At 44.3% G+C, this 14,479-nt stretch overlaps 1 protein-coding gene across 2 annotated transcripts in view; it reads left to right on the plus strand.

The window, feature by feature from the left end:
• Positions 1 to 14,479, plus strand: part of RCC1L (RCC1 like) — a 62,886-nt gene that overhangs the window by 19,369 nt on the left and 29,038 nt on the right. For both annotated transcript variants that reach the window (XM_004463716.4, XM_012527269.3), the window contains exons 2-6: positions 4,645 to 4,774; positions 7,210 to 7,338; positions 8,084 to 8,150; positions 8,703 to 8,754; positions 10,529 to 10,613. In XM_004463716.4, the coding sequence (XP_004463773.1) occupies positions 4,645 to 4,774; positions 7,210 to 7,338; positions 8,084 to 8,150; positions 8,703 to 8,754; positions 10,529 to 10,613 (463 nt within the window). The remainder of the gene's footprint in view (positions 1 to 4,644; positions 4,775 to 7,209; positions 7,339 to 8,083; positions 8,151 to 8,702; positions 8,755 to 10,528; positions 10,614 to 14,479) is intronic.

Raw genomic sequence — 14,479 nt, forward strand, 5'->3', positions numbered from 1 at the left:
TAAAAAGAGATCCCATCTGAGTCCAGTTCCATCACGCAGAAACACCAGCTCCAAAGAAGGGCCAACTGACATGGCAGTGAACCTCATCTGCCATGACCATAGAACCCGTGGGTTTCTTTAGCCCTCAAAAGAACCAATACCTGGGGTTGTATCTACTTTATCTGTCTCTGAGACTCTGCTCAGGTGTGCATAAGGGCAATCCTTCTGACAACCTCCAGACTCTTTTTTAGAGACTCATAGCCATATAAACTCATTTCTCCTTTCCATTTCCCCCTTACATTAGGTCAAACAGCATTTTAAAGTCCTGTTATTATATGTAGATAGGGATATTCTGCTGATCCGCATTGAACCTCCAATTCAAGGTCATTTTCTAGTTGCATCAGCAGCTGGTATTTGGTAGTGATCCCTTGGTGCCAGGGAGGCTCATCCCCAGGTGTCATGTCCCACGCTGGGGGGAATGCACTGCATCTACATGCTGAGTTTGGCTTCGAGACTGGCCACATTTGAGTAACATGAAGGCTGTCAGGAGGAAACTCCCAGGCACAGTGCTGCTCTAGGCCTTGTTCTTATTTCAGGCGTATAGGCTCACAAGCATAGTCATTAGTATCAAGGGCTCACTGTTGGACCCTCATTCCTTCCTGGTTCTTACCGTTGCACTTGGGGGACTGCCGCTGCTCCCCTAGGGACCACGACAGAGCACCCCCAGCCAGGAACCCAGTACCCCCCCAGCTGTTGTTTTTAATTATTTCCACTATAAGTATATCCAAACTTTACCATGCACCCTGGACATATGCCCTGTATAACTCCCTGTCAACCATATATCGCCGGTCAATAACATCCTATACCAGTATTCCTCGCCGCCATTGTTGAACTACTCTGTGATCCAAAATTTCCTGAAAAGTGAAGCCCAATATAATGTCAGGTTCCCTTACTAGTAAAATGTAATATAGCGATGAGTTTAAAGGTTAGATCTAGAACACGTATTGATTTGGAAAAATTCTACATCCTATCTTTTTCTTTTCTTTTTTCCTAATTATTGAGCTTCTCTTCACAAGAGCCTTAGATCACAGTAATTCATATATACAATATACAGTACTCCCACACATCCACCATAAAACCTTTTCCCTTCCACAGCGATAATCTTATAACTTATTCATATCATATTTACTGAAACTGATGTACAGACTCCGAGACAATAGCTTTCAAACAAGGTGACATCTGTACTTACATTGTGGTTCATTCTTTAGGATATGCAGTTTTCTAAATTTTTAGTTATCTTATGTTTTACATTATGGTTTACATTATTAGTCTGTCGTACCCTGTATGTTTTTGATGTAATATTACATGTTTTATATCCATCCTTGTGTACTCTCGCGAAACTCCTCTCTTACCCCCACATTTACCTTGGTTCCATCCATTCAACATCCATTTTCCCCTCCCCTTGGGCCCCACAGCGACAGCCAATCTCCGACAGCCAATCTCCATTTCCCGAGGAGCCATGTCCAGAGATCCTTGCAACAGTGTTCAGGGCCTGACTTGCTCAACTCCCCTAATGCCCTGGGAGCCACCCTTTCTCTCGAGAGATACAGTTCCCTCTATTTGATGGCATTAGTCCTCCCCAGGATGTGGGTCCACCCCCACTCTCACTACTTGGGTCTCTACCCAATGGTACAACCCACCCTGGCAAAATGAACATTCAGACATTCCCCAGGAGTCTGTCCCGCGTCAGACCATCCCCTCCGAGCATCCTAAACAGGTAACCCTCCTAATTTTATTTTGATACAATTTTCTCAGCATTTTACTCTCAACCAACACCTGACACTCCTATGTTTCTTATGTTGCCCCTCTCTCCCCCCAATTTGTTGGGCAATATTACCCATCTGCCCATCCCCAGCCCCCCTCAAACCTGCAAAGCCCCACCCAAAGGCAACCCCTTGCCCCCATTTTATCTCTTCTTTGTGCTCATACTTACCGCCAGCTCATCATAGATTCCACCCCTGCAGACGTCAGCTCACATCCTTAGGCAGGACTTTCTTTCCCACTGGGCGACTTTCGTTATGGGGCGCACTCCTTGTAAGTGGGGCTCCCCTACACAGGGGACACCCCTGCATGGCAGGGCACTCCTTGCGCGCATCAGCACTGCGCATGGGCCAGCTCCACACGGGTCATGGAGGCCCGGGGTTTGAACTGCGGACCTCCCATGTAGTAGATGGATGCCCTAACCACTGGGCCAAGTCTGACTCCCTGATTCCCTATCTTACTAGCCAGCTTCACTAGGGAGAGGGGGATGGGACTAAGACAAGTTAAACCTGGGCAAAGCTCACTGTTCTTGCCAGGATTCAGCTGTTTTTCTTGAATAAATGCTTCCCAGATTGCTGCAAGTCTTTGGTTGAGTCCCAGAGTTCCAAAAAAGTTGATGGTGGTGATTTTTGCAAGTGTTCTTGTTGCTCCACCACTTTGCTGACATTATTCAGGCCATGTACTTTATTTTTATTTTTTTTATTTATTTATTTTTAAGATTTATTTTTTTATTTGTTTCTCTCCCCTTCACACCCCCCGCCACAGTTGTCTGTTCTTTGTGTCCATTTGCTGCGTGTTCCTCTTTTGTCCGCTTCTGTTGTTGTCAGCGGCATGGGAATCTGTGTTTCTTGTTGTGTCAGCTCTCCGTGTGTGCGGCGCCATTCCTGGGCAGGCTGCACTCTCTTTCGCGCTGGGCGGCTCTCCTTACAGGGCGCACTCCTTGCGCGTGGGGCTCCCCTACGTGGGACACCCCTGAGTGGCAGGGCACTCCTTGCATGCATCAGCATGGGCCAGCTCCACACGGGTCAAGGAGGCCTGGGGTTTGAACCATGAACCTCCCATGTGGTAGGTGGACACTCTATCCAGTGGGCCAAGTCCCCTTCCTGCATGCACTATAAATATAATATGGATGTGGTTGGATTTACCTTTGCCATGTTGCTATTTGTCTTCTGTATGTCTTTTTTGTTTCTCCTTTCCTGCTTCTTTTGTTTTAAATAGGTATTTTTAGTTTACCATTTTAATTCCTTTGTTGGTCTTCAACTTTTTTTTTTTTTTAAAGTGGTAGCTCCTGGGATTATATGCACTTAATTTATCACAATGTGCTTCAGGTTAATATTGACCTAATTTTGATAAAATATAGCAACTTTGCTCCGGTATAACACCATTTTTTCTTCTCTGTGTGATTAATGTAGTATATATTACATCTTCATATTTTAAGTCCAGCTGTACTATTTAGTAGTTATTGGTTTTTGCTGTTGTCTTTTAAAGCATTTAAGAGAGGAAAAGAGAAAAAATATATTTACACAGTGTTTTTTTGGGGTTAGAGTGTACTTCTTTAAGGGTACATGACAAGGGAGTGCCCTCTGGGCCCCTCCCCTTCTTCAGGGGTCTGGGCTGGGAGCTGTGGAGGGTTGGCGGTGCTCAGTTTACACAGTGGTTTATGGTCATAGAATTCCTTTTACTGTGCACTTCATTTCTTGTGATTTTCAGTCAGAGCTGCTGTCATTTTCTTTTAGCCCCCAAGGCCTTCCTGCAGTACTTGTCAAGGCAGGTCTGCCAGCCCTTCTCTGGCCGTTCATTTCTAGGATCTTCCTGTTAGATTTCTCACTGATCCGCCTCTCCTCTCTCTCGGCCCCCTTGGGATCACAGGCGCACACTGTTCCTCATCGTTCAGAAGCTGTCATTTTCATTAGGAGTGGGGTGGATTTACATGTGGTCTCTGAAGAGAAAAGCCACTGGCCTCTGATAGCCTTTTGACAGCTGAGAGGTAGTCGGGGCTGACTCGGGAGACTGGGGAGTTTGTTGTCCGGACCAAGACCCTTTGGAGGGTGAGGTCAGGTCATCTGGTGTAAACAGGGCAGTCCAGGGCCACTGGAAATACGGCCCCTCTGGTAGTGTGGAAAGCGGGTCGACTTTGAAGCCAGGCAGCCTTTGGTTTGCTTCTAGCCCTATTGGGAGCCTCAGTTTCCTCATCTGGTCCTTGATGGTGAGGGTTGATGACGTTCTGGGTAAAACAGCAGAGAGTCTGTCATATTAAGTTCACACTGGCTGTGATACTCATTAGATTTTACGGGAATGCTCTGAGAATGTAACAGTGTAGCATGAGGGTTTAGAGCATGAATTCTGGAGCCTGACACCTCCAGCTCCAGTTATTTGCTGTGTCAGGGCAGTTTCGTAACCTCTAGGAGCCTCAATTTCCCCATCCCAGAGAATAACAATAACAGGAACAGCAGCTCCCTGATAGGAACAGGTAGCCCTCACAGCAACCTGTGACAGTGCTATCACTGTCCCTTTTACACCCACGGACAAGTACAGTCATCTGTCAGGTCACACAGCTGGTAAGGGTAGAGCCAAAATTCAAACCGAGGTGGTCTGTGAATCTAATATGCACTATGCTAGACTGTCTCTTAGTGATTGGGGATGATAATAATACCTACCTCATGGGGTAGTTACGAAGATTAAATGAGATAGCATGTATCAAACACTGAACGCAATAGAAGTGCTCAATAAATGTTAGTTGTTACATTAGCAGTGTGTGGTCTTGGATTTGGTGAGTAATCTGTCATCTAGTGTTGAAAAACTTGATATCACAAATCACTTAATGCTTCATGTTCTCTTTTTTAGATCTCATCTGCCGCCTGTGGCTATGGATTCACTTTGCTGTCCTCTAAAACAAAGGATGTTACGAAAGTTTGGGGCATGGGACTCAACAAAGATTCACAGCTTGGATTTCACAGGAGCCGGAAAGATAAAAGTGAGCACGTTCACCTTGACTTCTCTCCACCACAGTGGGTCTGAGCAAGCTCTGTAGAATTTCAAGGATATGACTGTGTAAAGTAAACTGTAACAACAAAATAAATGGAGTCTGACAGAGCTGTTCAGAATCATCTGGACTAGGTGGTTTTTCATCCTCTTTGGTAACCATACTGAGCCTCCAGGCAGGGGGCAAACACCTGGCATTGCTGATAGGCCTTTTTGGCTCCAAAGGGATGACCAGTCTTTCCTAGCTTGGAAACAACCTGCAATACTTCCCAGTGCCTAGGGGATTATCTGGGGGATTCAGTGAAATCCTTAAGATAGAGACATTATTTCCAGTGTTTGAGACTTGGATTATAAAACTGTTAGAGGTAATTTAAACAATATTATAAGAACGCTAGTAAACATTTTTTCAAATATCAGGGAACTTAGAATTACGTGCTGATGAGCCTTTATTTTATTTCCTATTCCCTTGTTCATGTGCAAATAAAATTTTACATAATTTTGATCATATGATATATTTTGTATTCTGCTTTTTTCACTTACCTTTATGTCAGAAATGGCTTTTAAAAGTATTTATTACTGTGGGCTACCACATTATATTTTCTTCATTACCTTTTACTAAGAACAATTTTAAACATATGCAGAGGTAGACAGAATAGTAAAGTGTACCCCCATGTACTGTCACTAACTTCAACAATCATCACCTCACGCCGGCCTTGTTTTTTTCATTTCCTATATATTCTTCTCCCAGTAAATTTGAAGCAAATCCCAACATTTTATGATTTCATTTGTAAATATTTTAGCATATATCTAAAAAAAGTAAGGACCTTTTAAAAAATACCCACAATAGCATTATCATACCTAAAAATAATGAACAGTGTAATACTATAATATCATTAAATAGCCAGCCAGTGTTAAGGTTGCTAGTTGTGTCATGATTGTCATTAGATTTTGAAAAATTTGTTTACATCAGGATGAAGATAAGGTCCTCTCATTGCAATTGGTTGATAAGTCTTTTAAAATATCTTTATGTCTGTTTTAATTTTTTTTTTCTTGAAGAAATCCCACTGCTTAACCTATGGAATTTCCCAGTCAGTAGTTTGCCAAGTGCATTTCTGTGGTGCCATTTAACAGTCTCCTGTCCTGTATTTCCTAGTAGTTGGATCTAGAACCAGATGACTTTTAAATGTTATGTATTATGGATTCCCAGGTAACTAGGGATCTATGAAGATAGTTATGGGGTATTTCAGTGTTTTAAAGTCCTGTATATTTTCAGCTAATAAGGCTGCATAAGCGAACAGCGTTGTCCGGTTTTTTTTGATTTAGCCTGAAATCATATCACTTCATTGTAATATGTTTGTTATTCTATATAGGTCCAAAGCTCTGTCTGCAAATTATAACAGTCAGTGAGCAATACAAATGGGCTGGTATATAGTAGTAATAATGCCTTCTTTTTGGTAGACAAAAACTTTTGAAACATGAGATCAACAGGAGAAAATAGAGGGGTAGGTTGGGAACTTTTTCAGATTTTCTCCTTAACCTTGGCCTACATAATAAATGTTCAAAAGCTCGTTGTTGAACATTTTCCAGGGGAGTTCCCTACCGAGGCCAGTCTGGCTTCTCAAGTAGGACTGTAAAGAGCAGTTAAGATTTCTTCTTTGGAGTGCCTTCTGTGAAACTTTCCCCTTACATAAAGTAATAGCTTGGGGATAGTTTTGCCTGTATCTCTTGGAGAACTGGCATAAATAAGAGTGCTTGGTTTCAAATCAGGAAGAAGCAAGCTGTAGTGGTGGTACCCTCAGGTGGCTCTGGGACACACAAGTCTGTCCCTTTGCTGCATAGTGCCTCTTGTTCATTGAATGAAAGGCTGTTTACTAAGAATTTAAATTTTATTTCTCTTTTGAATAGATAACATGTTCATAGTTGAGAATTCTAAAGTCAATGGTAAAGAGTCTGCTTCCCACCTCTTTTTCTCCCTGAAGCAACCTGTGTCAACAGTTTCCAGTTTATCCTTCTAGAGAGATTTAATACATAGGCCAGCAAATGCATCTTTGTGTTCTTTTTTGACTCCTTTTTATGTAACTGGCATTCAGCAAAATATGTTGTTCTTCACCTTACTAAGAAATCTTAGTGGGTATCGAAGGTGGAAAATGCTTTTGTTTTCCTTAGAAACTCAGATGCTAGTAAAGGGCACATGAACAGATTTCTTTGGTGAGACTCTGGTGGAAGAGGTGTAGAGTGGGGCAGTGGATCGAGAGCCCAGGTTCTGGTCCTAGCTGTGCCACTAACATAGGGACCTTGGGGATGGTGTTCCCATCACTGGCTCTTTCTTCCTGCATAAAAAATGTGGTTGAAAAGTGGGATTTCTAAATGTGTCTAAGTCACTGTAATGTGATTTGAAACAAACTGGACTTTTTTTTTCCTTTGCAGCCAGGGGATATGAGTATGTTTTGGAGCCCTCACCCATCCCCCTGCCTCTGGACAGACCGCAGGAAACACAGGTGCTACAGGTGTCCTGCGGCAGAGCCCACTCCCTTGTCCTGACAGACAGCGAAGGAGGTGAATGGCCCTCAAGGCCGGGGAGGGCAGGGGGCTCTTCTGTTGGGAAAAGGCGTCTTGGCTGAAGTGGCTTATTTGATTGAGCCACATCTCATTAGTCCAGCTGTTGGCATTTCTCGAGGAAATCACAATTGCCCCAGAGACCTGTATTCGACAGGCTATGATAACCCTAATTTTTGAAAGTTCTCTGCTTTCTGTGGCTCTTGGAAAATAGCAGGCATTTCAAAATGTGACCAAGTGCACGAGCCGCCTGATATCAAGTCCTCCTGCTCCCTTTGTCGTGATTTATGTAGATGACCTCTTCCACTTGGTGCTGAAAGAAGCCTGTTTGCGGCCCTTTTCCAGGGAGTGTGGGGCTCTCGGAGTCCAGGCTCCTGGGTGCCAGGCCCCTCGCTGGAAGAGGGGGCTGTTTTCAGGGAAAGGCCATCTTGAGTAAATTTTTAAAATTTCATTTTCTGGGTAAATGTGTTTTGTAGAAAAGGTGAAAGTGGTGCTTAGAAGCTCTTCAAGAGGGCATTTGACGTGGAGGGCGACCTCCTGCCAGGAGCAGGGCCGGGGCGCCGAGGCCTTTTCCGGGAGGGTGCGAGCCTGGTGGGAGGGCCGGGAGCGGAAGCCTGGGAACGGGGAGGAGGCAGTCGAGGGGCAGCGATGTGGGCGTTCGGACCAGGACCGCCTTCGAGCCCCCTTCCAGTCGCCACGCTCGGGGCATCTGTGAGCCGCTGTCCCTGGTGTTGTCCTCCTCTAGTCTTCAGCATGGGGAACAACGCGTACGGGCAGTGCGGAAGGAAGGTGGTTGGCGACGAAGTTTACAGGTGAGCCCCCACGGACCACCCCTTGCCCTTGTGTGAAGAAGTAAACAGTTCTCGAGTGACTCCTACGTGATATGCCCACAGAGCAGTAAGCAGCAAGGTTGCCCAGGCTTGGGAGGGGGCACGAGGCTCAGTGGGCGGCTGCGAAGCTTCTGCTCCACTTCCGGTTGTGCTCCTGGCGGTTGTGGCTGGGGTGGTGAGCACTGCTGTGATGCATAGAACTCCGAGTTAATGTTTTTTTAGAAAAGAATTGTGAGTTTTATCAAATCGATTGACTTTAAAAATCCTCTTTATTTTTATCTAGTTCATTTTACTCTTCAAAAAAATTTGCCTGCCTATTAAACTCACCTAGAGATTTTGTTTAATTCCTTGGGTAGACCTAGCTCTGGCTTACATTTGACCCTGAGAGTGTCCCTGGCATTTGTTGTGTTGCCAGAGGCCGGCAGTGTGAGTGTGGGGGCCGACCAGTTCGGGTTGGAGAGGAGGGGGCCAGGATTGCACACTGCTTGCCTTGACCCTCTCTCTTCTGTCTCCCCACATTGCTCCCGGCTACAGTGAAAGCCACACAGTCCACAGAATGCAGGACTTCGATGGCCAGGTGGTCCAGGTGAGAGCTGTCCATCTGGAAAGGTTGGAAGTTGGGTTGGGTGATGGCACACGTGTGGGGGTGTTATTTAAATAAAAATGATTGCCTTCCTACTCTAGGTGAGGATTTACACTAGATTCTAGGAATATAAAGTTGGATAAAATTTAGAAAGGGACGATGGTCTGGTGGGAGAGACAGCTTAACAGTTAGGAGCTGTTTCACAGTATACTTAATGCCACGTGTATGCCCAACTGGCTTTATCTTGCTTACCATTTTATTCCCGTCCTTGGTTCAGTGCCTGACGTATGGTAGGGATTTGTAATGAACCTTGACTACATAAGTGAGGGTGTACAGGAAGTGCCGTGGGAGGACCAGAAGAGCAACTGTTAAGTGTCCCAGGGCTGGGAGAGAAGGGAGAGCAGGCATCGTGCAGGAGGTGGTGGAGGAGTTCACCAGCTCTCCTGGGATGGGTGAAAGGAAAGGGTTTTAAGACAGGACTGGGGGCCGCGTGACCAGTGCCTGGAAGGTGCAGTGGGGTTGGAGTTTGGTGTGCTTAAGGGGCAGTGCTGGGGAAATGGGCTGGAAGACAGGTTGAGTGTGGACGATGCAGGGTCTTGCCCGCTTTGCAAAGGAGTTGAGATGTCATCCTCTTGACAGTCAGGGGTTGTCAAAAGTTCTCTCAGGGCGACTGGCAGCCAAGTCACAATCATGTCAGAGAGCAAACTTTGGCCTTGGTATGGACTTGATCTGGGGAGGGGCTGATGAAGGCCAGTTGGGAAGACATGAGGAGAAGGGGCTGGTGGGAGAGACCCATAAAGAGGAGAACTGACCAGATTTGGGGCATGTGTAGATGGATGGGGAGTGAGTTAGGAGTCCGTTGTGACTCCAGGGGGCACATGAGTGGCTGCCCCTGTTCCTAATTGAGAAGGGGAGTCCTGGAGGAGGAGCAGGCAGAGGCTGGGCGGGGCGGGGGAGAAGTGGGGGAGGTGGGGGCCTGCGTTTGGTTTTGGGCAGTTGAACAGAAGGTTGCAGGAGAGTGGAGTCCCTCTTGCATAGGCTTCCAAATCATGTGGATGTGATTTCAAGTCCCTTCTCCCTCCCTGAATTACTCAGTGACTTTGGACAAGTTCCCCAACTTCTCTGAGATTCACTTTCTCCCTGCGATTGTGGCGATGTGTGCCTAGGACTTAGCACAGTGCCTGGCTTAGTAAGTGGTCGGTGACATGAGATCTTTTCTCTAGTTGTTGAGTACCTGGGGGGCGTGGGGGTGGAGATCTGATCTCTGTAAGACATCTTACTGGTGAGGATCGCTGGGTCAGATGTCAGTCACTGGACTAGATGTCAAGGAAGAAGTCAGTCTTGCACTTTTCCCTCTTGGGTTTATGGTAGATTCTGTACAAGCCACGTTTTTACTTCCTATCAGTTTATCTCTCACAAGGGTATCAAGGATAATAAAAGGAAAATTAATGCAAAAAAAAAATTGGGATCAACTCAGAGGTGTTGTGGAGGTTAGAGGTAACAGTGTGGGGGTGACAGCTAAAGCCTGGGGAACGGACACCGGCTCCCAGGGAGGTGTGAGGAGTGAGGAGAGAGGAGGGCTGGAGACACTGAGGATGGACAGACTGGAAGCCACGAGCGAGGCAGAAGAGAAGAATCGGGGGAAGAAAGGTTTGTGGGGGGAGCGTGGCTCCCCAGAGATGGAGTGGGTGGGGAACCCTTGGCCTTGCTCCTGGCCATTGGCTAGGACACTTGGGGTCCTGCGTGTTCCTCTCATCACTTCCCATTTGTCTGATAGGTCGCCTGTGGTCAGGATCATAGTCTGTTCCTAACGGATAAAGGAGAAGTCTATTCTTGTGGATGGGGCGCAGATGGGCAAACAGGTAACTTACTTTTCATCTGTTTGGGGTGGTGCGGGTATTGGCCTGTGCAAAACAGAGCTGTGAGCACTGGGGCTTTCCTGGGCTACCACCCACTCCCTTAATTTGGCTCTCGCCGCCGGAGAGCGGTGCTGTGTCGCATCCCTTCCCCCTCCCTTAGAAATGAACCCATAAAGCATTGGAAGTTACTCCAACCTCTCAACAAAGGAGTTCTGAGCCTTTTCCTCAGCAGAGAGAGGAAACTGTTGGAGCCTTTTAAAGAAGAAACACCTGCCACTAAGGAAGAGCTGCATTTTAAGTGACCAGAGAAGAATGCACGTAAGGGAGGGCAGAGTGAAGGACAGGCTAGATGGCCCTGGGTTATTGACTGGTGTTTTGACATCAGTCTTTAACTTCAACCTGTTTAGTTTCTCTTTTTAAAAACATTTTATAAGAGTGTACTATTAACAGGGTAGGAACAATGGAAGAGTAATGTTTGAAAACATTTTAAGTCCTTTACCAACTCTTCACATCTTCCATGTTCATTGTCTTAGGCCTTTTTCCAGTCCTTGGTGACATTTATACATCTTTCATACTGTTGTAATAATAGCATGGATGCAACTTTATTTATTTTTTAAAAAGATTTATTTATTTATTTATTTATCTCCCCTTCCCCCCCACCCCGGTTGTCTGTTCTCTGTGTCTATTTGCTGCGTCTTTGTCTGCTTCTGTTGTTGTCAACGGCACGGGAATCTGTGTTTTTTGTTGCATCATCTTGTTGTGTCAGCTCTCCGTGTGCGCGGAGCCATTCCTGGGCAGGCTGCACTTTCTTTCTCACTAGGGTGCTCTCCTTACGGGGCACACTCCTTGTGCGTGGGGCTCCCCTACACAGGGGACACCCCTGTGTGGCACGGCACTCCTTGTGCGCATTAGCAGTGCGCATGGGCCAGCTCCACAAGGGTCAAGGAGGCTTGGGGTTTGAACCGTGGACCTCCCATGTGGTAGACGGATGCTCTAACCACTGGGCCAAGACCGCCGCCTGGATGCAGATTTAAATGCCTGTTCTATCATTTAAGTTTACGTAAAATAGTTTTCCCTGTTGCTGCAATTTTTAGAATTATAGTTTTTAATATTAGTGCACTGTGGCATTAAGTTACTTTACCATAAGGCATTTCATCATTCCTCTGTTTTCACATTTTTAATTTGGGGGGTGGGATGTGCAAGATCTTATTACAATTGCCCTGTGTATACCTGCAGCTTTTTCTTTCACTCAGATTATTTTTCTAGGCTAAATTGTCAGGAGTGGGTCAAAAGGTTTGAATGTTTTCTGTTGTTCTTAAAATGTATTGCAAAACTGCTTTCCAAAAGTTTTCCTCATTTATACTGCCATCAGATGTGCCTAGAAGTACCACTTCAGTCATGGTCTCTCTAGAATGAGTGCATCAGTATCAGCATGCTAAGCTTATAAGTATATGCCAGTTTTTAAATTTGCCTTTCTTTGATAAGTATTAAAAATCTTTATTTAAAAAATCTTGATGCGGATAAATTTTTTAAAAATTCATCAGCATTTTATAAAAATAATAAAATTGTTGATACTGTCAGCATAGAAAGGAATAAGGTAAAAAGTAAAAGTCGCACTCACTGGAGAGTAACATAGTTGACAGTTTTCTGGGTGTTGTTCCAGAAACTTGCTGTCCACATCTGCACCTCCTTTGGCATCCTTGACCTTGTCCCTGGCTTGGATTCTCACCACACACGGCCTCCCTTCAGTCACTCCCTGGAGCATGCCCAGCTTTTTTCTGCTTCGGATCCTAAGTCCAGAATGCTCTTTTCTCTCCTTTGCATCCTTTAGGTCTCAACTTGGGTGTCATCTCCTCAGCAATGGCCTACCTGACCATTCTTTCTAAATTGGTTTTTCTCCTCCTCCCAGACAGTTTCTGTGTTGGCATTCCATTCTTTTCTTTCATAATCCTTTAACATTTTTAATTACTTAAAATCTTTTTTATGATTAATATTGGGTTTATATAAAAGATGATATCTAGCCTACGGGCATATTATACTCCCCCAGTTTAAGTCTTTGAACATTCCCAATATTGCAGACCCTGCCTGTGTGCTTCACCACCCCTCAGGCCAAAGATGTGTATATTTATACACGCATGCACACAGGTTGTCAAGTGTGTTGAATAATTTGCCTGTTTTGGGGGGGTGTCATATATGTAATCTTGCATGACTTGCTTTACACTCAACACTATGTTTCTTAAGAGTCAGCCAGGTCATCCTGTGTATCTGCAGTTGGTTCGTTTTCACAGCTGCATGCTGTGCCACCATGTGACCATACCTGGATTTGTCTGTTCTCCTGTCGAGAGGTGTTTTGGTGGTTTTCACAGTGTTGTTTGTACAAGCTGTGCTGCCGTGCCCATCCCTACGTCTCCTCAGATGCATCTCAAGAGTTAAGCTAGGAAAGAGTCCCAGGGGTGGAATTGCTGGGTTTTACAGTATGCACATATAGTCAAATAATGGTTTTCCAAAATAGTTGTCACAAGTGACCCTCCCAGCAGCAGGGCGTGAGTGTTCCCTTTTCCCACAGCCTGGGCAAGGCTTGGGGTGGCCACTTTAACACATTTGCCTCTCTGCTGGGTGTGAAGTAGCGTCTCGGCGTGGCTTTAATTTCATTTTCCTAGTTGTACTGAGATTGACTCTATTTTTATGTGTTATTTGGCCAGTCTTGGTTTTTCTCCTCTGAACTGCACATGGTATCATTGCCTGTTTTGGCGTATTTCTCTTTTCCTTACTAAATTTTAGGAATTTGTCATATAGTCTATGTATGTATCCTTTATCTTTTATAGCTTTGCAAGTATCTTCTTCCAGTTTGTGGTTTGCCTTTTTGCCCATCGTTTTGAGTTTTTAATTTTTTTAAATTAAAAAATACTTATTGAAGTATGATTTATTCATATGTGAACATACATAAACAATAAGTGTATAGTAAAAGTTGTGAATTTACAAAACAAATGTGGGTAAACAGGGCTCCCATACATCACCCCGCCACCAACACTTTGCACTGTTGTGAAACATTTGTTACAAACTATGAAAGAGCATTGTCAAAATACTACTACAAACTATAGCCCATCTTACATTTGTTGTATTTTCTCCCCAAGCCACCTGATTATCAACATCCTTTATTAGTATTATGTATTTGTTGTAGTTCATGAGAGAATGTTCTCATATTCTGTTATCCATAGTTGTTCTTCCACCACAGGAGTCACTGTGTTCTATACTCCCATGCTTTGTGCAGTCCTTTCAGAGTATACACTCAGTGGCTCTCATTTTCATCACAGAGTTGTGCTGTCATTATCTCAGTGAATCTTGGAATATTTTCATTACTCCAAAAGGAAAAATCCCATATCCCCTTATATCTCCCTATTATTGTCCTTTTGATTGATACATCTTTTGCCATTGTTGCAAAAATATTATAATATTACTTTACTGTCATCCATAAGTTACATTAGTTGTAATTCTCCTGTGTATTACCATATTCTTAACACTTTGTAAAAGAACATTCTTATATTTATACTATTAACCACAATCTTCATTCACTACTGAAATCACAGTTATACAGTCCCTAGATTATTCTCTAGCTTCCTTTCAATTGACATTTATATCCACAGACTACCCCTTTTAATCATAATCACATTTATAAATCAGCAGTGTTAGTTATACTCACTATAATGTGTTACCATCAACTTTATTCATTTCCACACTTTTACAATAAACCTTATTAAAAATTATACATACATTAAGCATCAGCTACCATTCTCAACCCACATTCTATCTCCTAGTAACCTGTACCCTGTAGTTTGCTTCTATGAGTTTATTTGTCACATTTATTCCTA

Source organism: Dasypus novemcinctus, chromosome 23, assembly GCF_030445035.2.
Source record: "Dasypus novemcinctus isolate mDasNov1 chromosome 23, mDasNov1.1.hap2, whole genome shotgun sequence".
In the NCBI taxonomy this organism is placed as follows: Eukaryota; Metazoa; Chordata; class Mammalia; order Cingulata; family Dasypodidae; genus Dasypus; species Dasypus novemcinctus.